The 26,137-nt window shown below is 54.6% G+C and overlaps 8 protein-coding genes across 8 annotated transcripts; 4 read left to right on the plus strand and 4 right to left on the minus strand.

The window, feature by feature from the left end:
- Positions 1 to 3,479: 3,479 nt before the first annotated feature.
- On the minus strand, positions 3,480 to 4,946 carry CkaCkLH20_04810 (phenylalanyl-tRNA synthetase; the record flags this gene model as incomplete). The annotated part of the gene is made up of 2 exons (XM_038887529.1): positions 3,480 to 4,848; positions 4,897 to 4,946. The coding sequence occupies 2 exons, from the start codon at positions 4,944 to 4,946 to the stop codon at positions 3,480 to 3,482; spliced, it is 1,419 nt and encodes a 472-aa protein (XP_038747136.1).
- A 748-nt stretch (positions 4,947 to 5,694) lies between these two features.
- CkaCkLH20_04811 (uncharacterized protein) lies at positions 5,695 to 7,016 on the plus strand (the record flags this gene model as incomplete). Its single annotated transcript, XM_038887530.1, has 4 exons — positions 5,695 to 5,932; positions 6,054 to 6,058; positions 6,162 to 6,868; positions 6,926 to 7,016. 4 exons carry the CDS (start codon positions 5,695 to 5,697, stop codon positions 7,014 to 7,016), a joined length of 1,041 nt encoding a protein of 346 aa, XP_038747137.1.
- A 553-nt stretch (positions 7,017 to 7,569) lies between these two features.
- CkaCkLH20_04812 (RNA polymerase ii subunit 3) lies at positions 7,570 to 8,714 on the minus strand (the record flags this gene model as incomplete). Its single annotated transcript, XM_038887531.1, has 3 exons — positions 7,570 to 7,963; positions 8,021 to 8,586; positions 8,652 to 8,714. 3 exons carry the CDS (start codon positions 8,712 to 8,714, stop codon positions 7,570 to 7,572), a joined length of 1,023 nt encoding a protein of 340 aa, XP_038747138.1.
- Positions 8,715 to 9,259: 545 nt separating this feature from the next.
- Positions 9,260 to 10,059, plus strand: CkaCkLH20_04813 (GrpE protein; the record flags this gene model as incomplete). The annotated part of the gene is made up of 2 exons (XM_038887532.1): positions 9,260 to 9,535; positions 9,616 to 10,059. The coding sequence occupies 2 exons, from the start codon at positions 9,260 to 9,262 to the stop codon at positions 10,057 to 10,059; spliced, it is 720 nt and encodes a 239-aa protein (XP_038747139.1).
- Positions 10,060 to 11,035: 976 nt separating this feature from the next.
- Positions 11,036 to 18,180, minus strand: CkaCkLH20_04814 (replication factor RFC1 C terminal domain-containing protein; the record flags this gene model as incomplete). The annotated part of the gene is made up of 12 exons (XM_038887533.1): positions 11,036 to 11,751; positions 11,805 to 11,970; positions 12,022 to 12,155; positions 12,204 to 12,406; positions 12,456 to 12,548; positions 12,596 to 12,986; positions 13,142 to 13,246; positions 13,296 to 13,646; positions 14,908 to 15,215; positions 15,268 to 17,892; positions 17,942 to 17,980; positions 18,032 to 18,180. 12 exons carry the CDS (start codon positions 18,178 to 18,180, stop codon positions 11,036 to 11,038), a joined length of 5,280 nt encoding a protein of 1,759 aa, XP_038747140.1.
- A 402-nt stretch (positions 18,181 to 18,582) lies between these two features.
- CkaCkLH20_04815 (ribosomal protein L16p/L10e) lies at positions 18,583 to 19,440 on the plus strand (the record flags this gene model as incomplete). The annotated part of the gene is made up of 3 exons (XM_038887534.1): positions 18,583 to 19,017; positions 19,071 to 19,212; positions 19,265 to 19,440. 3 exons carry the CDS (start codon positions 18,583 to 18,585, stop codon positions 19,438 to 19,440), a joined length of 753 nt encoding a protein of 250 aa, XP_038747141.1.
- Positions 19,441 to 19,933: 493 nt separating this feature from the next.
- On the plus strand, positions 19,934 to 21,092 carry CkaCkLH20_04816 (DNA replication factor c subunit; the record flags this gene model as incomplete). Its single annotated transcript, XM_038887535.1, has 3 exons — positions 19,934 to 20,020; positions 20,071 to 20,693; positions 20,744 to 21,092. The coding sequence occupies 3 exons, from the start codon at positions 19,934 to 19,936 to the stop codon at positions 21,090 to 21,092; spliced, it is 1,059 nt and encodes a 352-aa protein (XP_038747142.1).
- Positions 21,093 to 22,177: 1,085 nt separating this feature from the next.
- On the minus strand, positions 22,178 to 23,671 carry CkaCkLH20_04817 (uncharacterized protein; the record flags this gene model as incomplete). The annotated part of the gene is made up of 3 exons (XM_038887536.1): positions 22,178 to 22,221; positions 22,288 to 23,437; positions 23,534 to 23,671. The coding sequence occupies 3 exons, from the start codon at positions 23,669 to 23,671 to the stop codon at positions 22,178 to 22,180; spliced, it is 1,332 nt and encodes a 443-aa protein (XP_038747143.1).
- Positions 23,672 to 26,137: the final 2,466 nt, after the last annotated feature.

The following is a 26,137-nucleotide window of genomic DNA, read 5'->3' on the forward strand; positions in this document are numbered from 1 at the left end:
GGTCCATTGTGGACTGGACTTTCAGTTCAGTGATGAGAGACAGGCCTCGAGTTCGTTCGCCCCGCCCCAAATCGAATTGTCGAGAATGCCATTCGCCACCCCAGCCGTATTCACTTACGCAGTTGCTTTTCTCACCAGCGCAACTCTACGAATACTGCGCGTACGAATAGATACGTATACGTACCGCTGTGATAGCGGCATCATTCATCTCCGCCTCAATCGGTAATTTCCATTCCACATTCTTTCCAACACTGACGGAGTCCTGTTCAGGTTTCCGTTGAGGGCAGTGCTACCTTTCCGTTCCGCGACCCCCAAAAGCCAAGGGCGACTGACCTCCTCATCGGTTACCTCAGCAGGCCTCCCCATGCAACAAACCCGGCCTGTCATCACCGTAGGAAACGGGGTCTCTCGTCTTCCCCACGACCACCCGAGCGTCCATGACGGCAGACGTCCAGGAATCGAAACCCGGCCAGCATATCGACTGCCCTGGAGCTGGCGAGAAACAGCGCCTCGACCCGCTAATTGGCCGCAGCTGCATGCCCTGGGCGCATCGCCGTCTCTGACCCCAGTGCCATCATTGGCGTTTACCAACCTCACGGCTCTGCAACCACGATACGCAGCACCTTGTGACCATCGATCCGCATCCCTCCATCTCGGAAACTTCCACCTGCGTTGGTCTTGCCATTCGAATACTGTGCCTGACCGCAAACCACCCGTGTGTCTTGGCAGACGAGTGACGGGAAAGCCAGCAGGCTAGCACGACGATCAGAGACAGAAGACGGACGTTGTCAAGTCAGCCACCCACCGAAAGCGCCATCTACTTCGTTACCTTCTATTCCCTCTGTCGTCGCCTCCCGAAGACATGGATCTTTCGAACCCTTCCGTTACATCCTCGCAATTGCAACTTCATATGCAGCTATCTGCGGGCTGCTGCAGCTCTAATCAACAGACTTGCCCAGTCGGGACTCGGGCATATTCCGACTATCAACGTTACCATCAAAGCCATTGTCGCAACTGTCATTTGCCAGCAACATCGACAACACATCTCCCCGCTCTCTCGCTATCGGCGCAACTGGCAAGGGGTTCGGGGTCGTTACCCCACATCTTCAACTATGAAGCCGCGCCAAAGAGGGACCGGGGCTGTGTAACGGGCACTTTCACGACGATTTGCGGTCACGATACTTCAGCGCTGAAGCACTTGACCACTGTACCTATGACGCCTGGATAGTGCGGCATATAGTGTTGAGTTTGGGGGCGCCGCCTCCTTACTATGTAGACCGCCTCCACGACCACGTCGCCCAGGCTCTCTCACAGCTTTTGTTTCTGAGAGAGTCAATTATTGTCAGGCCATGATAGTTCGTATGGCTGAGCCGTGTCTTCCTAGTCTTGGCTCGATAACTCGTCACCGCATAATACGGATTACCGAGGCTTGGTACAAGAGTGCCGATGGAAGCTCAGCGACCGCAGCAATTAAGCCATCGTGTTATGATTCATGGTCCAAAATCACCGAGAACGAGGCTCTTCGCCATCAAAACATTGTCTACAAGGCTTGAAAAGCCTACCGGATGTCAATCTCCCCTACCAGCTCAGCCCGGCTACGTACGAGTCGCCCTACGAAGAGCCCTCCGCTCAGCCAGCTCGGGGCAAATTGCACTGAACCTCAGCCCCTTCCAGCGCCGCCGAACAGACACCACGACGTACGCTCGTCCAATCCCACGCATCCGTCAGCCACGATTTGGGCTCCGTGTATCCGCAAGTCACGGATGGAAAGGAAATTTGATTCAATAGCGCCATCAACAACTCGGCCAAGCCATCCGTCGCAACAACATTCCACTCTCCTGGCTGAAGACATTCAATGTCTCAACTCAAATGATCCGGTGCCACGCCGAACTCGTGCCGCCGCATGCCCGGCTGGCCCAGCTTACTACGGATACGTACCGGTTGCTGGTGGTCAGCAACTCTTCGTCGGTTCCCTCGCGATCTGGAATGAGGCTGTGCAGAACACCAAGACTTCCGACCTGCCAGATTGATGTTTCGCTCTGCAATCGGCTTCCCCAGACACCGTTCTTGGCCAAGACTTTGCGTTCCTGCGCTCCGCACGCAATGCTGCTCTCCAATGTCCTTCTGACTTTCCGTCCACTCTATCGGGGGCCGATGGCTTGTCGGGTACGTTGCATTTTAGCGAAGAGCTCGTTCTCGAACTCGCATGTACAACAATCATTGATCGATCCACCCACAACTCTTGCTTTTGTCGCGAAGCGCCTCTGCCATCTTGCCAGTCGAGCTCTTCGGTGGTGGAGTGATGTTCCGCATCTCACAATGCCAACCGCTGGGCACGGTGCTCTACGAACCGTTAGCTACCGTTTCCTCTCAACTGCAGACTCTCTGACACTACCTACACCATCGATGCGCCTGGCGGCTTATCTCCACGCATTGCGGGGACTTCCTTGCTACAGGAAGTGCCTGCCCAGTAAGATGACCGCCTGATAAACTCCTCATCGAGTCGGGTCTGAGGCATGGTAAACTCATCTCATTCTGTTTGAAAATGTCGCAAGGATCCTGCTTCAAGACATCAGAAATTTGCCAGCAATCACGTCTGAACGGACGCAATAGACCGGCTGTTGGACATGGGAGCGTGGCTCAGCTCTCCCGGCTGAACGAGTATCGCAGCTTCCCATACGTTGCGAGCAACAGACTGAACTCCGCCCTATCTCGGGAGGCTTGAAACTAACTTGCACGACCGTCCCAACATGTTAGGACGACGGGCCAAAATTCTGCCTGCCCCCGAACGCTGCTGCGCTCGTCCGCGCATTGTAAGTTTGTGGATGATACAATCGATCTGCAACCCAGGCGTCACTGCTTCAGATTCAACCTGACGACTGAATCTTTCGCATCCGGGCATGATTTCATCGTTCGAGAATCTCGCAGAATAAACATGGCGCCGCAGATCCGCATTCCGAATCGCCCAGGCGCCCGGGCACTCGGCCGTGTCAAAATGTTTCCACGGTTACTAGGCTATGCGGCCCGGTACTGCGCAGCTCAGGTCCTCTTTGACGATGGACATCAAACGAACAATTTGAAGGGACGATGTCTGTGAGGAGACGGGTTCAAGGGATCTAATAAACCCCCGAATTCGCACTGAACTTTGCTCAGAGCGCAGTCGCCCGTCAAGCTTCGTCGACGAGTGAGGTTGTTGTAGTGGTACAAGTTGGTTTTATGATACATGGCGTGATATAATCACGAAATGAGAATCCGGCTACTGAAGCAGGGCGAACAAAGTCATGCTTTCGTTCTTGGCAACAAGTTTCCCACGACACACTGCCAGCGAAGCGCACAACTCACATCGGTATGTTAAGGGATCCCGACCCCGTTCGCAGGGACTCACTCCAATAGGGTCGTCCCGTCTTCGCGGAACGCACGAGTGTTGGCGACACAGCCCCCTTACCCCTCAACGCTCGACGTCGAGCACCGTCCTTCTCTTACCGGATCTCGACACCCAGCTTTTCCACCAATTTCCGGGTCACCTCGTTGTGTAGGTCGTTGGTCTCGTCGTTAGTCAGGGTGCGCTCCAAGCTTCGGTAGTTGATGCGATAGCACATGCTGCGCCTCCCCGTCTTGGGATGGGTGAACTCGTCCACAAGCCGGACGTCCTCGACGCGGTCACCGGCGATATCCCGAACCAGCTCCATAACATCGTTCTCATGGAAGTCCTGTGCACTAGCTCTCGTGTTCCCGCCGGCTGCTGAGATGCTGCGCAACCAGAAGGAGACGTCCTTGTGGCAGGCCGGGTACTTGGAGAAGGGCACAAAGCGCTTCATGTTATCCAGCTGGTCGGACACGCCTTTGAATTGACTCAAGAATCTCTCGTCCTGAGACCAGAAGAGGCGGATGTCGGGTATCTGGAAGAGCAGCATGGCAATTCGCTCCAGACCAATGCCGAAAGCCCAGCCCAGCTGGTTCGGAACTCCGGCGTTGATCGGGATATCCTGCTTCACCACACCGCAACCCAGCACCTCCAACCAGTCGCCGGCATAGTAGACCTCAAGTTCCCACGATGGGCTGGTGAATGGGAAGTATGCCTCCACCCAGCGAACCCGCAGCGGCTCGTCCTTGTAGTTAGGGTCCGCCTTTGCTGCTGCAGCCTTTGCTCTCGTGAAGATTTCAACAACCATGAGTTCGAGGGAGCGCTTCAGGTGAGCGCCAATGGCCTCGGCCTCGGCTGGCGTGTGGTGTCCCTCTTGAAGAGGGTTCCGCTCCGCGTCAAAGGCAGGATGCGGGTCCTCGACCTTGACGTTGTGTGTTGGCAGCTTATTCACGTCCTCCCAGACAGCAGCCGCGATGTCGCCGTTGGGCACCTTGGTACGATCCCACATGCGCGCGCCCTCCATCTGGTGGAAGACGGGGTAGTGGCTCCTATCAATGGCATCTCGCCTGTACACATCGGCGCTGATCAGGTATCCTTCGCTCAGGTTCTGCTTGAACGTCTGCGCCTGGTGCGCACTGGTGTGCGTCCTCAGCAGTGTCTCCTTGTTGAAGTAGTAGGTGTCCGATTTCGCTCGGCCAGGGTGATCCAAGGGGAAACCCAATGAGTCGAAGTTCTGGTGCGTCGAGACGACCGGGTCGAACGTGTTGTGGTACTTGTACGTCGGCGCGGGGAACTGCGACTCGATGATCTGTCGGGTAATGTAAACTGGGTGGTCCTTTTGCAGGTGCAGCTTGCGCGACGCCGCGTCGAGGACGTTCTGTGGGACATTGAACCACTCGTCGGTCGTGATCGTCTGGCCGTTGACTTCAATGGTCTTCTTCTGCTGGCCTAGAGACTTGGAGATGGTCGAAGGCTCTGCAACACTCACATTCAGCAAACAATAGCGCATGATCGGGGCATTCCGGTCTCACCTGCGGAATACGCGCGCCGGCAACCTGCCAACGATACGATCGGGCTCCATTGTCGTGGAGCTCTCGGGCAGATGGCGCCACGGAAGCAGCTGTGCAATTGCCTCCCCGCCAGTCTCGGGACGAGCATGTTGGGCACCTGTTGGCCTTTGGCGGTACTCAAAGGCGCTCGGGGTTATGTTTTCATAACGGGCACCCGAGAGTCGTCGGGAATAGGAGCGGTGACTCGACAGTTTGCTCTCATTCGGAAGAGGGGAGCTCTCGCAGGTCGTCCCGCCGATCGCCAGAAAACTGACGGGCTGCACGGACCATTCGCCGTCCTGTCTTTTCCACTCTTCGGGGCGGTTGACGGCGCCAGGCCTGCCGACCCGGCGCAGGGTTCACTCTTAGCGCATGGCACCCCTGCCGGCCAGCCCGCCGACCATGACGCAGCAGGTCGTTCGCTCGTTCAAGCGCCGATAAAAAGCGATGCAGCCGAGAAGGGGTGATTTTGCTAAGCAGGCAGGAAAAAAAAGTTCGTGATACACCGAGCCGAACGAACCATTCGGCTTCTTCCACTCACCACCAAAAACGCTTCTGGACCCCGAAGTCGGCTTTTTTAGCGTCAGACGTCACCGCCAATAACTATTAGCAGTGACGTTCCAAAGTCGCCGACATCCACTCGTCGGGAACCTTGCTCTGAAGGTACACCGGGATTTTTTGGATATCAATTCGCAATTAAAAGGTCTCTTTTGCCGCAGAGCATCTCCAATTGCGCCGCCGCGGAATGAGTATAGTATACGAGATTCCATAGCTGCAACAATGCAGTCCGCCGCCAATATGGTCCCTGCCGCCTCAGCTCCCAGCAAACAGGCCGACGATGCGTCCTCACCGTCATCGTCTTCGCCATTGAAGACCGTCAGTGAAGATAAGCAGCAGCAAGCGCAGAAGCAGACGACGAAACCGGAGAAGAAGACGAATGGCTCCGTGCGATACCCCTTTTGGTTCGGAGGCAGCGCCAGTAGTATGGCCGCCTGTGTAACCCATCCTTTGGATCTTGGTGAGTTTTTTTGCCGGTGGTCTGGTGTTTTATCTCGTGTTACCTCCCAGCGAGAGTCTTGCATGATAAGCAGCAGCGGTATCGCGATGTCGGAGTCTACAGTGTGCTGACAATGTCTCAGTGAAGGTACGCATGCGCTCCCGGACAGCACCCCGACCGACGAACCGACCAACAACCACATGAAGCGACATGAACAACATCCACAGCAAGATACTCACATGATGCCTAGGTCCGCCTCCAAGTCCGCCGCCCCGACGCGCCAAAGAACATGGTCGGCACCTTCGCCCACATCGTCCGCAACGACGGCGTGACGGGCCTCTACAACGGCCTCTCCGCCTCCCTCCTGCGCCAAATGACCTACTCCACCGTCCGCTTCGGCGTCTACGAAGAGCTCAAAGTCCGCATGACCCGCGAGAACGGCGGCAAACCCCCGTCCTTCCCCGTCCTCGTCGCGATGGCCTCCGCCTCGGGCTTCGTCGGAGGCATCTCCGGCAACGCCGCCGACGTCCTCAACGTCCGCATGCAGCAGGACGCCGCCCTGCCCGCCGCCGAGCGCCGCAACTACAAGCACGCCCTCGAGGGCATGCTGCGCATGGCCCGCGAGGAGGGCCTCATGAGCTGGTTCAGGGGCGTCCTGCCCAACAGCATGCGCGCCGCCGCCATGACGGCCAGCCAGCTCGCCTCCTACGACAGCATCAAGTACATGTTCATCCGCCACACGCCCCTGGGCGACAGCACCGCCACGCACTTCGCCTCGTCCTTCCTCGCCGGCGTCGTCGCCGCGACCGTCACGAGCCCGATCGACGTCATCAAGACCCGCGTCATGTCGGCCAGCACGCAGGAGGGCCTCGCCCACACGCTGGCCAAGATTTACAAGGCCGAGGGCCTCGGGTGGATGTTCAAGGGCTGGGTGCCCAGCTTCTTGAGACTCGGACCGTGAGTGACCCTCATTTGCTTTGGGAAGACTAGGCACAATCACTAACACCGTCCCAGCCAAACTATCTGTACATTCATGTTCCTGGAACTGCACCGCAAGACTTACAGGGCCGTGACCGACGTCGGCAGCGACGACAAGGCCATCTGAGCAAGCGAAGTGCGCATCATTAGACTTGAGCGTTTTAGACAACTGCATCTTGTTTTTAGGGGGAAGCGGCGTTGGATAGAGGAGGCATTGTGCTTGCATTTCAGGAGTCAAGGGGATATACAAAAACGGAGATTGGATGTCGTTGGATTGTTTACGCCTTCTGGTACATATTACTTGTTGGTTCGGTATGACGAGATGCAAATGTCAGGGGCAGTCTGCTTCCTCTCATCATTCTGTTGTTCAATTGCTTTTTCCTTATGCCACAATCTCGCTCCTTGCGGGCGTCTGCTGGTCTCAGACCTCAGTCTATATGCCAAGAAAGCATTGTAGAGAAATTAAACCACACCCCCCTCTCTATCTCCTCTCGAGACTCACCGTCTTGCTACGCGTACCTGGGCCAATCTTACTTATACAACAAACCCGAAATGTCTTTTTATGTAAATGTGCCGACCAGCTTATGCTGATGCCTTTCCGTTGAAAACCTCGCAGAACTCCGGTGCCGCCCCGTCTCGAAGATGTCGTTAACGCCTTTTCTTTCTTTTCTTCGCCAAGCTCAGTTCCAGCCAGACTGACCCGAACCGCCATACGGTGTGGTCGTGGCGTAGGGTGTCGTCGCGTTGCCTCCCCACGAGCTCTGCGCGCCGTTGTTATAGGGCGTAGTGTAGCCCGGGTCCTGGCCCCACGGGTTGCCGCCGTCCATGTCGAGGTTCGGGCTGCGGGGGCCGTCGAAGTCGCCCATCCCGTCGTCCTCGGCCTCACCGGTGAGCATGTGCAGCAATAGCGCCATCTTCTCCTGGATGATCTTGATTCCCTCCTGGATGATTTGGTCGGGCTCCAGACTGCCGACGCCCTCGACTTCGAAGTAGAACTTCTCGGGTACCGCGTCGTAGTCGAACGGCTCTCCTTCCTGAGGAGGGTCCTCCATCTTCGCGTACTTGCTGTCGGGCCTGCACACCAAAATCAGTCACCGCGCTTCCGCATCGCGATGCGCCAGTACTGCTTACCACTCCAACTTCGCATCCTCCTCATACCACATGTCCAAATGGTGCAGCTTGTTATGAGGGTCGTATTCAAAGCCGACGGCAGCCGTGGGCATCCATTTTGCGTGCTCCTTGGCAATGCCCTTCTTTGCGATGCAGGACAGCTTGAGCTCCTGCCCCCTTCCCAGCTTGGCGATCAGAGAACCCTGGCCGTCCGGGTCCATTATGACCGGGTTGCCAACGGTGCCGTTCTGCCGGTAGCTGTCGACGGCAAGATCGCGAGCGTACACCTTCATCGTTTCGTCGGATGAACAGCGCGCCTGGAGGGTGAGCTTCACACTGCAGTTGTCACAGTATTGCTCGCAGTCGCAGTCGCGAGAGTAGAGTAGGCTGTTGACGTCCTTGGATTGGAGGGGGATGAGACCGAGGCGATGCGCGATGAATTCGTCGGCGAGGACGGAGGTGTTTGCCTCGATTTCGACGAGGTCGATTGCGATCGTGGGGACCTCGGCCTGGATAACGCGGCGCAGGGAATTCGCGAAGGAAAGGTCGCAGTTTGAAAGATCGAAGTTGACGTGGATATTATCGGCCTGAGCAGGGAATAGATTCATTAGCACGAGTGCCTCCTTCGAGAAGATGATGCGGCGTGGTTTACCCCCGAGATCTTGATCTGTGGCCCGCCGGTCTCGCCGTCCAGGAGCATGGGCTCGTACTCCATCGTGCCTGTTCTCGGTCGGATCGAGGCTAATGTGCGAATATGACAGAGTCGGTGCTAATGATGGACGAAAAAGCGCGTATCGATGCTCTTTGTGCAAGTTGTCTTTGAGACCGAGTCTCGACGCGAGTGGGTTGTCGGGGAGAAGGTGTTGATAGCTAAGCGTGGGGGAAGGCTGACGGATATTATTTTTGCGACAGGAGGCAAAGGAAGTCGCGCTCTCCCAATTGGAAGTTGCAGCAACCGTGCCCGAGTGCCTGCCTTCCGGTGCCTTGGCGCTAGTCGATCTTATCGATAAAGCTCTTTCCGGTCCCTCCATTCTCCGCGCCGGGATGGAGCTCCAATCCGGGCCTTGATTGGGCGCAAATGTTTCCCGTGAGCCCGGGGGTCTAGGGACGGCAATTCCGTCACTATCCGATAAAATTTCATTCCCTCTAAAAAGCTGCTCCGTACACGCGACCACCGCAATCGCCTCCCGATCTCGTCCAAATCCTCAACCCGCCCCTCCCCTCCCACCCTCGCAAAGCCACCCAAACCAACCCGCCAAAATGTTCAGACACGCCATCGCTACCTCATCCCGCGCAGTGCGCTCCAGCCTGCGAACCCAGACCCCCAAGTCTGTCTTCCAAAACCAGTTCCAGACCTCCCCGGCCTTCAGGATACGTGCTGCGCAGCCCGCTGTCGCAAGATGGTACAGCGACGCCAAGGAGGAGAGCAAGACTGAGGAGGCCAAGGAGACCAAGGAGGGTGAGAAGGCCGATGATGCCGAGTCCGCCCTGAAGAAGCAGCTTGAGACCAAGGAGAAGGAAGCTGCCGACTGGAAGGTTCGTCGATGCGCAATTACTACCCCACCGATGTCGGCTTTCCGAGAAAAACGGATGGACTAACACCCATTGCCTGACAGGACAAGTGCCTGCGCACCATCGCCGACTTCCGCAACCTCCAGGACCGCACGGCGCGCGAGGTCAAGCAGGCGCGCGACTTCGCCCTGCAGAAGTTCGCCAAGGACCTCGTCGACAGCGTCGACAACCTCGACCGCGCGCTCTCCATGGTCCCCAAGGAGAAGCTCAACGCCCCCGAGAAGACGGGCGACCTCCAGGACCTGGCCAACCTGTACGAGGGCCTCAAGATGACGGACGACATCCTCATGACCACCCTCAAGAAGCACGGCATCGAGCGCGTCGACCCCGAGGGCGAGAAGTTCGACCCCAACGAGCACGACGCCACCTTTATGGCCCCTCAGCCCGACAAGGAGAACAACACTGTCTTCCACGTCCAGCAGAAGGGCTTCAAGCTCAACGGCCGTGTGCTTCGCGCGGCCAAGGTCGGCGTCGTCAAGAACGCTTAAGCGGACTGATCGCCGAGCCCGTCCAAAGATCGACTCTTATTCGAGAGTCCCTACTTAAAACAAAAGAAAATTCATGGGGCTGGCCTGCCGCTGGGAGGTATCGGCGGCTACAGCCCGCCCCCCTTGTACCATTATGTTCTACGATACTGTGTCGATTCCCGGAACAGCGAACTGGGCGTTCCGGACGGTGTATAATGCTCCTCTCATGATGTTATTAAAGCATGGCGGAACGAGGGCCAAAATGGGTTGGCCCTCTCTGGAAGAAAGAAAAAATCGGATAGAATCTGGATATGTGTCTGTACATAGGCCTCGGAAAGGGATTCCGGGGTCTCACGATTCTCCTCAAAAGCTCTGGTACAATTTAATCACCACCTGGGAGACAATGATCTCCCTGTTCTTTCATCACTTCAACCATGGACCTCATCGCAAGACAACCTTTCTCGTGATCTCTTCAAAGACTCGGCTACACATTTCTGAATTAAGCCTCCAAGGCAGCCAGCCAGCCAGGCAGATCCAACAACATCGATTTTGCTTTTCCTCAATTCAGGGGGTATCGTACTCAAACATTGGGGGGCATAACTTCTATGCCGAATTATTGCGTAAAAGCAAAACAAAGAACAGAAGCTGACGAAAACGTTTGGCCAGCGATTGCCGACATTGTTGGCCTGCCATGCGGTGTTAGTCAAGGGTTCCACAGCTGACTTACAACCTCCAGCTTGGCAGTACCTAATAGTCGGCTCATTCTCAGGAACAAGACCTACAACGACGTCGGCTTCCTGACTTCTTATGTTGTCATCAGAAGGCAAACGAAACGAGACGAAGAATTGGCCATGAAATGCCGCCTGGAAGACTAGTCAGCTGAGAGATCGGCAAAGCTGCCGGGTCGCTCACGTTGAATCCCACCGGCAGGGAGCCTGTCTTACTCACAGTCTTCCTCCTCAGGATAATGCTCAACTCATAGGAAGAGTTGACCGTCTCAGAAGCATTCGGCAAGGTCAAGATTAGCCATCTTGTCCCGAAAGTGCTCCGAGACCGCCTTCCGAACGTCATCGGGACTCGCCAACTCGGCCCTCGCACACTCATTCTTGATCTGCCACTCTAGCAGCGCCAACTCGGCCTTCATACTCTGATTTTGAGTCTGCGCATGTTTAAGCGCGTCAAATTTGCTCTTGATCTCGTAACGCAGCTCGTGCAGATGCGCCGAGACTTGGCGCAGGATCCGTTTATGCTTGCGCTGACGCATCGCCATCTCCTCGGCTGCCTTCTTCTGCAGCAAATGGTCGACTGTCAGCCGGATCTCGCGCAGTTCGATCTTGGCGCGCTCGATGGCACCGCGCATGTTGTCGTTCTCCCGCGCGACCTCATCATCTTGAGCCTTCCAACGGGTGACGGTTTGCCAGCGTTGAGAGAGGATGAGCGGTGCGTTCTGAGGGGCAACGCCTGCCACGCGACGGCTCGAAGGGTCGTGCAGCACTTCGAGGATCTCGGCCTCGGTGTAGGGCTTGCGGTAGTCGTCTCCTTCACTGGAGGTATTGGAGGAGAGAGCGGAGCGTTCGGAGCTCGTCTCGAGAGGCGTGACGGGATCGTTGGCCTCGCGGAATTGAATCTTGCGGAAACTGCGGGCTGCAATGGGGTCCATGCGATCAAAGAGACCGAACCACCAGTTACGCATCTTGTGCTTGAGATTCACCCCTGTCAACGTGTCAGCATTTGTTCCCTCACAAAAGCAGTCGAGTGACGCATACCTGGAGGAGTCCAGATGATGGAGGGCTCGGAATCGACAGAGTAACACGGAGTGAGCCATCCGCCATCATTCACGTCTCTCTGGAGCTCAAATGAGACGGCAAGCCTGTCGATGGAGATGCGTCTGTACCTGTCATCAGTTGGCGTCTCAGGGCGCATGCGTTGGGCCTGGGAAACGTCAGCTCTTGTGTCTCTGAATAGCGTCCAAGGGCGTTTTACATCATCCGCCATAAAGACTTGGTTAGCCTTCGGGTCTCCTTCAAAGCAGCCTTCCGCGAGAAGACGGAAGGTGCAGGGCGAGATACGGCCCGAGTCCGGGTCACCTTCGTCATCCGAAATGTCAAATTCCTCGACTGTGATGAGTGAGCAAGTGTTCGGTGGGTAAGTAATAGCACACTTACCGAAATCACGGTCGGGGTCGAAGGGCTGTCTGTACGCGGACTCGGGGACCGAGACCTCAGGGGGTATGTAGTCCTCGAACTTGTATCTCTCGAACTTTGGCGATAAGTGAAGATATCTAGGACGAGGCACCTCGTATGCAGGCTTGCGGTCCGCTTCAGGAGGAGCATACTCTTTTGTAACCATGTTCGCCTCCCTCAGCATCCTGTGTTATGGTCAGCAACAAGTACACCATCATCAGACAGAGACTTCACTTTGCATAGTCTTCGATCTCTCCCTTTTCTTCGGAAACGAGGCAGTGCGACTTGGACGTCCCCTTCTGAGGCGATGTTGGCGCTTGATGGCCCCTACTTGAATTAGCTGGCGTCAGCAATTGAGGTAGGAAAAGACTCACGTTCTATCTTCAACCTCTTCATCAGCATTTTTGACCGTTCTCTTTCCGTATAGAGACCAGTCTGACTGCTGCTCGGGCTTTTCTCCTTGTTCAGTAGCATGGCGAGCCTGGTGAACAGATTCGTTCATGGTCTCGTTCGCCTTAACGACCATCCAATTGCGCAGAGCATCATTGCCAGGAAGCAGCATAGGGCCCCGCATCGCATTGTAAGCGATTACCATCGAGTCTGTCAATTTCCAGGTCTTCTTGAAAGGGTGATTCGCGGAGCAGCCAGGGACTCGAGGGGTCGGCTCATCTGCACCGTAGTCCACCAGGTTGCTCTGGAACATCGACCAGTCTCTCGCTCTCGGAGAGCCAACCATCCTGAAGCTGGCATTCTGTGCAATCGGCTCTGGGTAGAATTAGCAAATGGGTAGAAAATAACAAAATACGGAGGCGACGCGTATCGGAGCAAACGCAGGGATAGGCAGAAAGTGGATTGTGCAAGGGAAACAACAATGAGTGAAACCAAGGGAGTCCAATGGAGGAAACAAAGAATCGACATACCTTTTCGAGACGAGAGCTGGTATGAGGCCGCCGAGGATGTGGAGGAGAAAGCCATCCGATCTTCATCCATCTCATCGAGATCGTAGTGAATTACAGTGTCAGGAGCTGCGCCCATTAGCGTCGCACCTAGTCATACAGAGACGCCGAGACATACTGGAACAACGATTGAGATCTTCCAGATTGTTGTCTTGCTCCCAAGCTCCGTACAGCACCGTTTCCGCGGCATTTTGGGTGAGACCCAGACGATGCAAATCGTGAGGGCCGACGTTGGAAGCCGCTTCGTCAGCTCCGCACTCGATACCCTGCATGTAGTCCTCGGGAATATCAGAGCAATCATAGTCCTGGTACGGAATACGCTCAGAAGAGTATCCGGGAAGGTGGTTTTCGGAGCCACTCTTGTCACCGCGTGTTGCAAGCGTGGTGGTCGATTCGCGCGACGCCTCCTCGATCATTGACAGCTGATGAGGGCTGTGGGCGCGAACTGCTTCAGCCGCGTTGACAAATGCTAGACAACTTATGTTTAGCAATCTCAGGTCTTGCGAAGAGAGGAGATACCCTTCTTCATAAGAAGCAGACTAGGGCTGAGTGACACCTACATGATTGTCCCATCGAGTGGGTGGTTCGCTCCCATCGAGAGACCATGAGGGACAATGTTGTGTGATCTTGGATGGAAATCGATACTCGAGTTCTTTGAGAGAAAAATTGGATTTTTGACGCGAATTCTGTGATGAACGAAATGCAAGGAAGGTGCCAATTGGTAGGAAGTTCGATCTGTCGGTCGAAGCTCCCATGGACTCCAGGAAAGCGTGATATGTCTTTTGTCTGAGAATAAACCTCAAGCAGCCTGTCAAGAAGGTTTGATCCTCCAAAAAATCATCTGGTAGGAAGATGAATAATTGGTGAAGTCCAGAGCGATATGGATGCTTGAGGCAAGTAATGGGAAATGGGCGAATGTGGTGAGGAAGGGTGGGACGTAGAAAAGAGAGTGAGCGAAGAGGGGCAGCAGTGAATTGAAACTACTTTGTTTTCAAGCTTTGTCTGCATATTGATCCCTCTTCTTCCGGTAGAGACTCCTGCCCTTTGGCACTATTAACGACTAATGGTGGGACGAAAAAGGAGCTGGCCATTTGGGTGATGGACGGCGAGCACCAGCATCGTGAAATAAAACTCAGCTGGAATCGGCCCCATATTGAGCAGATTATCCCCAACTTGATGGACTGTTACCCAAGGAGCACATTTCTTGGGCTGGAAATGGTAATGAAAATTACCTGGGCGTCCAACCAGTTGGGATGTGTTTGTGTACTTACTACTCTTCAATGTGTAGAAATCCAAAACCCAAAGATGGTCAAGGCTCTAAAGAACACAGCTTCAAAAACGCCATCAGTTCAAGCATGAACTGTGTGCTCAAGCCAGGGGGCATCTTGCAATTCCAATGTGCAAGCATGGATGTGTACCATTGGGACGCAGTTCATAAATCGCTTTGTCGCACGATGTAGACATAAGTTTGGTGTAAAGGGAATAACTTATTTATGAGAAACCTCCAAAAAGTTTTAGTAGTGCCCCTTCCCATCTGAACGACCTTTGTGCCAAATCATATAATCCCATAATAACAAAAGGCTGGGTAAGCTCGCCAAAAGAGCCCGTCCTCAAGCCAACCACCCTTGATCATACACATTGTGTTGTGTTGGCATGCCCAACAGTTCTGAGGCCAGCCTTTCCAAAATACATAGCTATAGCTTCCATAGTCTCTTATTATCACTTCTTACCCTTGCCCTTTGCTGCAGTGGTCTTGCCCTTGGGCCGACCCCTCTTGGGTTTGGCATCCTCATCCTCGTCCTCGTCCTCTTCCTTGGCCTTCTTCGTGGCCTTCTTAGCTTTGGGTTTAGGCTGCTTGATTAACTTGTCCTTCTTCAGATCGATTTCATCCTCGTCAACCTCAACAGGCTCAACAACATCTGCATCGTCCTCCTCCTCAATCGCCTCCTCAAGGTCAGGTGCTTCTTTGGCGGTCTTCTTTGGCGCCAAAACGTTGCTGGCCTTCATGAAGGGAATAGGGTGAGACATTGCGTTGTAACTGGTATGATGTTAGAATGGTCGAGGTAATGATTGGATGGGGGGCAACTTACGTTCGTGTGAATGCCGCCTTCGTCTTCGATTCGATGTCAACCCGGCCTTCAGCTTGTGGCCCAACGCCCAATTCTTGAATGGCATCGAAATCGTCTCGCGTCAAGTAGTAGCTGTCCATCAGCTGGATGATGTCGTCGACGCAATCCCTGCCTTCCACCGACAAACGACGGATGAGTTGGTCCCACAGCACTGGCAGGTACTGCTGACGGATTTCATTGGCATCGCCGGATGATCTGAGTCTCATATGAGAGTGAAGCTCACGGACGAAGCGGCTCAGTTTACCGGTCTTGCTGTTGTTGCCCAGCCAGGATGTGAAGTTGGAGCCCATGAGCTGGCCAGCAACAAAGCTGGAGGGTCGAACAGTGCTGAAGACAGCGTGTGTGGGCATGAGACTCCACTGCTGTTGGGGTCCATGAATCATACGATCGACCAAGTCACCATCGCTGATACTTTCAGCTGCCTGGTCGACAAGTTCGAGGTATTTGAGATTCTCTTCCCTCTTGTTGTAGCCCTTGTGGTTGAGCGCCATTGGCTTGCTTCGAAGGTAGTTCTCCTGAATCATCAGGTAACTGAACTCGTGATCGTTGAAGTAGAGCTCGATCTTCTCATTCAAGGTGGTCTTGCTGGCCGGTGTGAAGAGACCTCCGGCGAGCATCTTCTGGCAAATATCCCATGGCTTGAGAACAACATGCTTCTCCCAAGCCTTCGTCATCGCCTTGCCTTGATCGTAGTTCATAGACGCTTGGTCGAGCTTCGCTGTTGAGATCATGTTGATGATTTGCCGGATGTCCTTGTTGCTGCCCTCGATCAAAGCATCCACGACCTGGACAGGGAGCTTCAGTCCTTCGCGATGGCAAATTGTCATGATGCGGGACCGCACTTGCTCCACTGTCGGGCGTCTGAATGGTATATCCATTGCAACGAAGTCGAATGGCTTCATCTTCGGCAACTTGCGTTCGTTGCAAATGAGAATGAGGGGGACCTCGGTCTTCTTGCAGAACTTGGCCAGGGCACCAACACCACCGCGATCGCCGGCGGACATTCCGTCGACCTCATCCATGATCAAAACAATATTCTTCTTGACTCCATCAACCTGCTTGCCGTCGCCGGCAAAGTAGCCCATGAGTGATGTGTTATTCATGATGTCGCTCACACCGTTTTCGACAAGTTTCTTGCTGCGAGTGTCGCTGGCATTGCTCTCGATGACATCGAAGCCTTCGAGCTTCGCAGCAAGATGAGCGGCAGTTGTCTTGCCGATACCAGGGGGGCCAGAGATAATGATGGCGCGAGTGCCACCCATTCCATCTGCACCGCGCTTTTGAAAGTCGTACTTCCTTGCTTTTGCCCAGTTTCTAAGCCAGGCCTGGATTTTCTCGACCTGCGATTTGTTGCCGCAAATGTGATTCAGCTGGGTTGGCGCGTACTTGGAAGTCAACAGCTGAACCGGAGCTGCCGCTGGAGTAGTAGAGACAGTTGTGCCACGAGCAGCAGCAGCTTGCTTTGCAGCCTTTTCTGCCGCGGCCTTTCTCGCCTTCTCCTCGCGTTCCATCTCTTCCGCCTGTTTCTTGACGTTCTCCTCTTCCTGTTTCTTCTTCTCTCGAGCCTTCTCGGCACCTTTGCCGCTACCACCGTAGGCTGGGAGCCGCCGAATGAGTTCGAACAAGCCCTCTTCATTGATCGTTTTGATACCGATGTCCTTGATCTTCTTCAGCTTGCTGGGACCAGCGTCGTCTCCAAGCACGACGTAGCTCGTCTTGCTGCTCGGGGCTCCCGTGACCTTTCCGCCGTATTTCTTGACCAAGGCTTGACCCTCCTCTCGACCAATGGTTTGGAGCACACCAGTGAAGACAAACGTTAGTCCGGAGAGACACTCATCCTCGCCCACGGGCAGCTCTGCAGCGCCGGCGTTTGGTGGCGCGACACTGCTGTTGCCACCGCCAGCATTCGCCTTGCGCCAGTCAAACTTGGCATTCGGGTCCCTTGCAGGAGGCGTAGGAGGTCGGACCATGGGAATGTCGTCCAAGATTGACTGGTAAGTAGCATCCTCGGGCTCATCGGCCTTCTTCGCCCTCGGAGCACGAGGCTTTGCTGGAGCTTTCTTCTTTGGCGGCGGTTGCTCTTCCTCATCATCCTCTGATTCCTCTTCAGGAGTCTTGCGCCTCTTGGTGCCGGCGGCTGCCTTGGAGCTCTTGGCCGGGGCCGAACTGGCAGCACTTCGAGAGGCCACACGCTTGGGCTTAGGCAGTACCTCGTCGTCGCTCTCATCCTCTGCGTAATCGTCGTTCTTGCGCTTATTCCGTCCTTTGATATCAGCGGCGAAGATGTCGCCATCGTCATCGTTATCGTCTTCGTCAACGTAGGCATCTGCGTCGTCGTCCGAATCGTACTTCTTGTAAGCTGTAGTGCTGCGCTTCTTTGGCACTGTTGTGCCATTCTTGGATGGCTCCTCGGTGGGCTTCGCGGCAGTTTTCTTGGTGCGTGGGCTTGTCCGGACTTCCGTTTCGGTCTTCACTTTGCTCGTCCGGTCGATCTTCGGCGAGGATGCGGCCTTCGAAGGCTTGGCTGACTTAGAGGATGCAAAATAGTCGCTGGCGGTAGTCTCTGTGCCCTTGATTTCTTCGTTCCTTCCAAATCGGTCAGCTAAAATCGATTATCGATCACTGGTCCTCGTACTTGATCCTCTTCTTCTCAGCAGCCTTCGCTACCGGCTTTCTGGCAGACATTTAGTACAAACTTCAACAGAGCAGACTTCCGGTTTCTTACGGTGCAGGTGCAGGTTCGTCATCGTCGTCACTGTCTTCGACGACCTTTCTGCCTCTCCGACTCTTGGGCGGCTCCTCGACCTTCTTTGGCGCGGGCTTGGGCGGTGCACCTCCCTTTGGCCCAAAGAAGGACCTGATGTCCGCAGGCATTGTGATTGTGGTACGTTTTGCAGCACGAGTTGATCAATTGATCGCAGTGAACGGTGTTTCGGGGTGTAAAGTAGTTGTTGCGGCGCTGCTGCCTAAGAAACGTGAGGAGTTGTCGGATGACCGAGGCGAGTATGACTTCCTGCCTGGCGTTCGAGACGGGAAAGCGTGCCCGTAATCGATTTCATACGCGAAAGTGACGCGAGGTCCGTGACCCCCGGTCGCCCATTCCATTTAAGCACGAAGGTGGGGTGTGGCTGAAGGAGAGCTTGGGCCCCATAAAAAGCAGGCGCCCAAATTCTCAGGCCAGATCAGCCACACCCTTGCTCCCCGGGCCATGGAAGCTAGGTAGGGTCATTTTTTTGGGATCACATCGTCAACCACGTTCAGCGGCAAGTCGCAACCATGAGGCCAAACGCTCCCACGGCGCTTCTCAGCGCCTTCCAAGGCCTCAGAATCTCCGCAGCACCGTCCGTCACGCCATTTGGTGCTGTGGCTCGACCCCAATTGGCCAAGCCGCTGGTCGCATCACAAATTCTCCGCGATGTCCGCCCATTCTCCTCGACGACCGCCAGGCAAGGCAACTGGCTCGAACCAGCGATCGACCGAACGAAGAAGATGATGAAGGGCAGGCCTCGCGTGGCAACTGGAGGATCAACAAAGGGAACGACGGTTATCTGGGGCGACTATGGCCTTCGCATGAAGGACCACCACCGAAGAATCAGCGCGAAGCAGCTCAAGAATGCCGAAGACACCATCAAGATGAGATTGCGTGGTCAGAAGTACCGTCTGTACAAGAGGGTCTGCTGTAACGTTGGCGTCTACATGTCTGGAAACGATGTAAGGAAGCCTCGGAAACTGGGATTTGGGCAGTTGCTAATACCATGGGTCAGATGCGTATGGGTAAGGGAAAGGGTTCTTTCGATCATTGGGCTGCGCGTGTGGCAGTCAACCAGATTGTTTTCGAAATCAAGGGAATGCTCCACGAGGCTGTAGCCAAGGATGCATTCCGTCTGGCCGGCAACAAGCTGCCTGGTGAGTAAATGTCGCATCGTGTGAGGAGAGATTCGGGCTGACTTGTAATCAGGCCAATGGGAGTTTGTTCACAAGGGAGAGGCACCGGTTGTTGGTATTACCAAGCTGGACGGTGTTACGTTGGAAGAGTTGAAGAGACCGAGAAAGCAGATTGCGCCTAAGGATTTGCTGGCTGAGGCTTCTTCCAAGCCTACGAGCGCATCTTCTGCCAGCTCACCTTCTGCTTAACTTTATGGAGCAGTCTGTCTGTATCATATACCCATTCCCATGAGATATCCGAGATTATGATAGGAATGGCTGTACTATAGATCACCATGTGTAAGAGGCAGCGTGGTATCGTAGTTGTACAACACAGAACAACATCTGCCTCAACAATCCTTTCATGGCTCTGTAAACAAGACAAAAGTTCAATCACTTAGACTATAACGCAACAAATGGGTATTCTTGCATGCATTTCTCGGGGAGCGACGTCGCGGGTATGAATTTGGCTAGCTCATGTGGCACAGCCAGTGCAGTGGGTGATGGGCCGGGCCGGGGGGAGTCGGGTCCGGTGGGCGAAGCACGGGCCATTGTCCACCAGCCACACTTTGGATTTTCCACTTAACGCGACTACGCCAGTCAACGCGTCTTCTACCCCAGCGCATCATCGCCAAAAAGTCCACGACTCAATCGGCCGCACTGCAGAACCAGAAGCAGCGAAGACAACGTCGGAACAACCGCAATGGCCCTCATCGTCGACAAACACAGACCGCGGTCGTTAGACGCCCTGACGTATCACCAGGAACTGTCAGATAGGCTTAGTTCGCTGGTACGTCATGCACACTCGACAGCTCCTCCGCATCGGCTGACAGGTTACAGGCACAAAGCGGCGATTTCCCCCATCTGCTGGTGTACGGTCCCTCGGGCGCGGGCAAGAAGACACGAATCGTCGCGACACTCAAAGAATTGTACGGACCCGGTGTAGAGAAGATCAAGATCGACGCGCGAGTTTTCCAGACTTCGAGCAACCGCAAGCTCGAGTTCAACATCGTCGCCTCCAACTACCACCTCGAGATCACGCCGTCGGACGTCGGAAACTATGACAGAGTCGTGGTGCAGGATCTCTTGAAGGAGGTGGCGCAGACGCAGCAGGTGGACCAGTCGGCGAAGCAGAGGTTCAAGGTCGTGGTCATCAACGAGGCGGACCACTTGACAAGGGACGCACAAGCAGCCCTGCGTCGGACGATGGAGAAGTACTCTCCCAACCTGCGATTGATCCTCCTCGCGAACTCGACAGCCAACATCATTGCGCCTATCCGATCGAGAACGCTGCTGGTCAGGGTTGCGGCGCCAAGCCATGAGGAGATCTGCGAGGTGCTGGCGGTTTCGGCGAAGAAGGAGAACTGGCCCATGGTCAAGGGCCTGCACATGAGGATAGCCGAGGAGAGCGGCAGGAATCTGCGACGAGCCCTGCTGATGTATGAGGCCGTTCACGCTCAGAAGTACGTCACACCCAAGGGTTCATGTCAAGCACCAGCTAACCAAATAACAGCGAGAAAGTTACGGACAGCACACCAATCCCGCCCCCAGACTGGGAGGCGCTGATCAGCCAGATCGCGAGGGAGATCATCGAGGAGCACACCCCGGCACGGATTCTCCACGTACGAGCAAAGCTGTACGATCTCCTCACGCACTGCATACCGCCGACAACGATCCTCAAGACCCTTACTTTCAAGCTGATCCCGTTGATCGATGACGCTCTGAAGGCCGACGTGATCAAGTGGTCGGCATTTTACGAGCACCGTATCAAGATGGGTACCAAGGTCATCTTCCACCTGGAAGCCTTCGTAGCCAAGTTCATGAGAATCATGGAGATGTACTTGATGAGCATGGATTTGTAGGCAAGCAAAGGTACATTTGGAGGCGTTCAGGGGTTATTTGGGCGGATGTTCTGTGGGCAACATTAATGTATTGGACCAGTGGAAAAATTCTAACACAATGACCTGTTCCCTTGATTTCATGATCGCGATCGCACATTTCCAGCGATTCCGGTTGCTTGTTTCGGTTTATGTTCGCGATGGCCGGATACGTGATTTTGCTGCGTTCCGTTTATTGAGCTCCCGTTATGCCTCGAAACCTGGACTTGAACTCACCCAACTAAACCAAACACGAGACAAAGGCGCGCAAGCTTGTACTCGTACAATCGACACCCTTCCATAGATTTGCAGGGTCAGTGTGAAATTACTGGACTCATTAAGCGTATTGTTAACTCTGTTATTTTGAGCTCAAAGTCCCCGGCATTGTGAATCTTTGACTTCATCTCCTTGACTCTTACACCGGTACTGTTGCGAGCACGAGATGGCAAGGTGTCTTTAGCATCTAATATCTATCCGCTCACTCTAGCATTTTAGCAAAAGATAGCTAGTAATTAGTTCAGTATCGACTTCTCAATGCAAGAGTGAGGCCATCTCAGCAAACAGATGACCCCACATCCAGCCCAGCCCGCACAAGTCACAAAACAACCAAAAAATGAATCTCAGACGAGGTTCCAAGGACCAACCGCGGTTCGAACGCGGGGCCTAGAGATAGTTTGCTGCTGAGAAGCTGCAATCTCTCGCTCTACCACTGAGCTATCGATCCAGATGGCTTGATGGGGATTAGTCATCGATGGCTTGCTGGGTCGCAGTCTCAGTTCATGGAGACTGCGCATGCAGAAGCGAGGGGGAAAACGAGTGGGCATCGTCAGTGGTGGGGCGGGACCCTGGATTCGGAATGTGTAACGTAAAGGCAACGGCGGGAGGAGTCACGGTGGCACAACACACACACACACAAAAGGCAAAAAAATGCGAGAGGAGGGGGCTTGAGGATGTCATTTGAACGCAAATTTGAATTGGTCTCCCAGTGCAAGATCCTTCAGCTCCATCAACAACCTAGGGCTATGTTAATTAATGTACAGGGCGAGGCCAGTCTAAACACAACGCTAGAGTTAGATACCCAGGGTGAACTCGACGCCGACGTCAATGTCGCGAGCTAGTAGTTCCAGTCAGCACGGTTCACAGAATTTGATGTCACTAGGCGGGGACCAAGAAAACTTACCCATCTTCACAACCTTGGAGAGTTGCACGGCCTTCTCGGCGGCAGTCTGGAGGTCGTCGATGGCGAAGATCTTCATGCCGGAGTTGCTGATAATCTCCTGGGCGGCCTCCATGTTGGTACCCTGCAGACGGGCAATGATGGGGATCTTGAGGTTGAGCTCCTTGACGGTGTTGATGAGACCGTGGGCGATGAGGTCGCAGCGGACGATGCCGCCGAAGATGTTGACGAAGATGGCGGTGACCTTGGGGTCGCTGGTGATGAGCTCGAAGGCCTCCTTGATGGCGGCGGGGGTGGCACCACCACCGACGTCGAGGAAGTTGGCCGGGGCGCCCTTGTTGAGCTTGATGATGTCCATGGTGGCCATGGCCAGACCGGCACCGTTGACGAGGCAGCCGATGTCACCGTCGAGCTTGATGAAGTTCAGGCCGGACTGGGCGGCGCGGACCTCGTCGGCGTCCTCCTGGGTGGTGTCGCGCCAGGAGAAGATCTCCTTCTGGCGGTAGTCGGCGTTGTCGTCGAAACCGAACTTGGCGTCCATGCACAGAACCTTGTGGTCAGAGGTCTCGGAGAGGGGGTTGATCTCGATCTGGGTGGCGTCCTTCTCGGTGAAGATCTTGTAGAGCTTCTGGATGGTGTCCTTTGCGTCCTCGACGCACTGCTCGCTGAAGCCGAGCTTAACGGCGATGTCGCGGGCGATCTCGTCGGTGACACCCTTGTGGATATCGATGTTGGTGGTGATGATGGCGTCGGGGTTCTCCTTAGCGACGGTCTCGATATCCATACCTCCCTGGGAGGAGGAGACGATGACGGGGGCCTGGGTGGCGCGGTCCATCAGGATGGCGAGGTAGAACTCGCGGCGGGCGAACTTGCGCTCGCAGATGAAGACGGAGTTGCAGAGACGGCCGCCAGCGCCGGTCTGCTTGGTGACGAGCTTGTGGCCGATCATCTGCTCGGCGAACATCTCAGCCTCATGAGCCGAGTAGATGACGCGAACACCGCCCTTGAGGCCGTTGTCGAAGGTACCCTTTCCACGTCCACCGGCCAGAACCTGGGCCTTGATGACCATGTCCTCACCACCAAGCTCCTTTGCGATGGCCTTGGCCTCGGCAGCGTTCTTCGCGACGGAACCCTTGGGGACACCGACTCCATACTATTTCTCGAGAAGAAGCGACAGAAGTTAGCTGCTGTTGGAGGCTCGTTGAAAACCTGGCGAAAAGGAGAGTGGGGCTATCGCGGGATGTTTTACCTGGCGCAGGAGGTCGGCGGAGAGGTACTCGTGGATGCTGAGGTTTCTCCTTTGCTGAGCAAAACCGGGAAGTCTGGCAGCAGGGGCGGCGACCCTGGGGATGGCAGAAGCCAAGCGGCTGCGTCCAAGCTTGAACATGGCGAAGATGTGGTGTAGATGGTTTCGCGGTGGGAGGAAGAGAAAGGAGATGACGCCCTTTCAATTAAGCCGGACTGGAGTGGAGATGGTCCAGATGGAGGAGAAACAAGAGAAAGGCGCTTTCGCAGAAGAAAAGGCCGGGGGAAAAGAAAACAAGGACCAAGAAGTCCAAGAAGGGGTGCGATGTGATGCAATTGGGGCTTCACGGGAAAAGCGCTATCAAGATAATCTCCAGCAGAAAACCAGAGGTGTCTGGCCCGCGGGAATTCCCGGTCCCGACTGGCTGTTTTTCGCCCGGAACAAAGCTTCGACCGAAGCGAGACAGCTGTCCTTGGGACGCTGAACCGAGCACCACGGTAAAGGGACGCGCCGCCGCTTTATGACCTGGAGGCGCTGTTGTTTTAGGTCGAAGTAGAATAATTGCTTTTGGAGCTCAGTACACAAGAAAAAATCCGAAGAAATTCGGAAAATTCAGACTTACTCTCTAAAATTCCAAACAGTCAGCATTTTATTATAGCAGAATAGTTCTTCATAATAGAATTGATCCATAGCTTTCTTCTTACCGCAACCTGGAAACGCCGTAAAGCAGCGGCTGACTTGAGGCCGTGGCCCGAGCTCCCGGATCGTCCCTGCAGTCACTGACAGCGAGCTGTGGCCCGTGCATCTGTCACCACGTGCAGCTTCTGCAGGCTGAGGTGCGTTGGCGCAACTTTCTCCAACTCGTACGTCACTTCCAGGCGTTGGAGATGCAGCATTCGAAATGCAAGGAGTCTGATTGAGGCCTTGAAACGACTTACATAAACAACATCCGCAGCCCTTCTTCATGGCCCATCCCGATATCCATATATGCACAGCGTCGAGTCCTTAGCGAGTCCTCAGTCCTCACTTGCTTCCCTCATTCGCCCACGATGGCGTTTGCTTCGATGAAGCGTCGCTGTGAAGCGCAGATGATTAAACTAACCCATATTAGCAAGGAAATCAAGTATGAGGACCAAAAAAGCGACACTCACAAACGAGAGAATTCAAAGCCCTGGCTGAAGCAATCGGCACAGGCCATGCCATGACCCGTCAGGAACCGCCCTTTTGAGAATAGCAATTGAGAGATGGCTGCTGGCCTTTGAACTATCGACTAGTTGGAAAAATCGACCAAAACCGACAGTCGTGGACCAAGACATAAACTGGAGGTGTCTCGATCGCTAGATGCTCCATTAGTCTCATACTCAGCATGAGGGTTAGCAAGATCCCAATGACCACGGATGTCACCATCCATGGCGCCAGATACCGGCTTGCGCTGCTGGAAAGCCACCAGTCGTTGGTCTCTTCGTGCAGCTGGATCAAGGTCGACAATGAAATGGATGCTGCGGAGTTGATCCTCTCTTTCACTACGGCCATTCGCGAAAACATCCAACGAACCCCGGGCCTGATGATTGATAGCTTGGCCGTCTTTACATCGACTGAGACGGCTATACTGGTACTCTTTTCATTTGGTGGCTGCGCGTACCGGGAGAGCTGGTAGCAGGAGTACACACAGTTGAGCTGCTTATCGTATGTCTTGATCAACTCTTCTAGTGCAGAGGGCTGCTTGAAGGGATTGGGTGACGTCGGCACTCTCCATTCGCCTGGGAAACTGTATCGCGTCGGGGCCGTCTGGACTGGCCAGCGAGATTGCTGATACTGGAACATGACGTTTGAGAAGCGATCTGGCTGGAGAAGCTGTGAGTTGCGTTTCTGGGAGATCGACTCGCGAGTTTCCCTTCTGTTTCGATCCGCGCATCGACGGAGAGGCTGTTGATGGCATCTTAAGTCGGAAGCGTCATATAACAGGCGGTGCAGAGAAGTCCATGATCACAAACTTTCGAAGATGAGAGAGCTGCGCGCGAAAACGAGGGTAGTTTGTTGAAGCATATGGAAACATCAAGGCTTGTCGTTGTTAGATGCTGACCTTCACGCACCAACCAGAGGAGGGCATGACTTACTGACGATGATGTGTGGGGCAGCCATCTCATACCTTAGTTGACAGAACGACTATGAAAGGAAAAATGATGAGACGGAGCAGCGCTTGACACCGACATTGGGATGAAAGATGCATTGCACAGGCTTCCCTGGCTGCGGCTTTGGGACGAGAAAAAGGACCCCTGTCCCGGTCTTGGACTATCTCATGTTGTCTTAACCACACTTGTCGCCTTTGTTTTCAGAGAAATATCGACAAGTTACGAGATATGAAAACCAAGAATCTTACCTTCAAAGGGTCAGAAAGAGAAAGAAGAAGATTTCTTCCTCTCAAACCTCGACTCGAGACCATATATCACCGAGTCGCTGAGGTGCAACACTAGCTGTGGTGATCAGGCCATTTCACTCCGCATACCACCCCGAGATCCTCCACCCGCCACATCTGTCGGCCCAGCATGGAGACCCTTCGGCTATTGCGATTCTCGGATGAAGGGCGTCCAGAACGGAGGATCCACC

This window comes from Colletotrichum karsti (genome assembly GCF_011947395.1).
Source record: "Colletotrichum karsti strain CkLH20 chromosome Unknown Scaffold13, whole genome shotgun sequence".
In the NCBI taxonomy this organism is placed as follows: Eukaryota; Fungi; Ascomycota; class Sordariomycetes; order Glomerellales; family Glomerellaceae; genus Colletotrichum; species Colletotrichum karsti.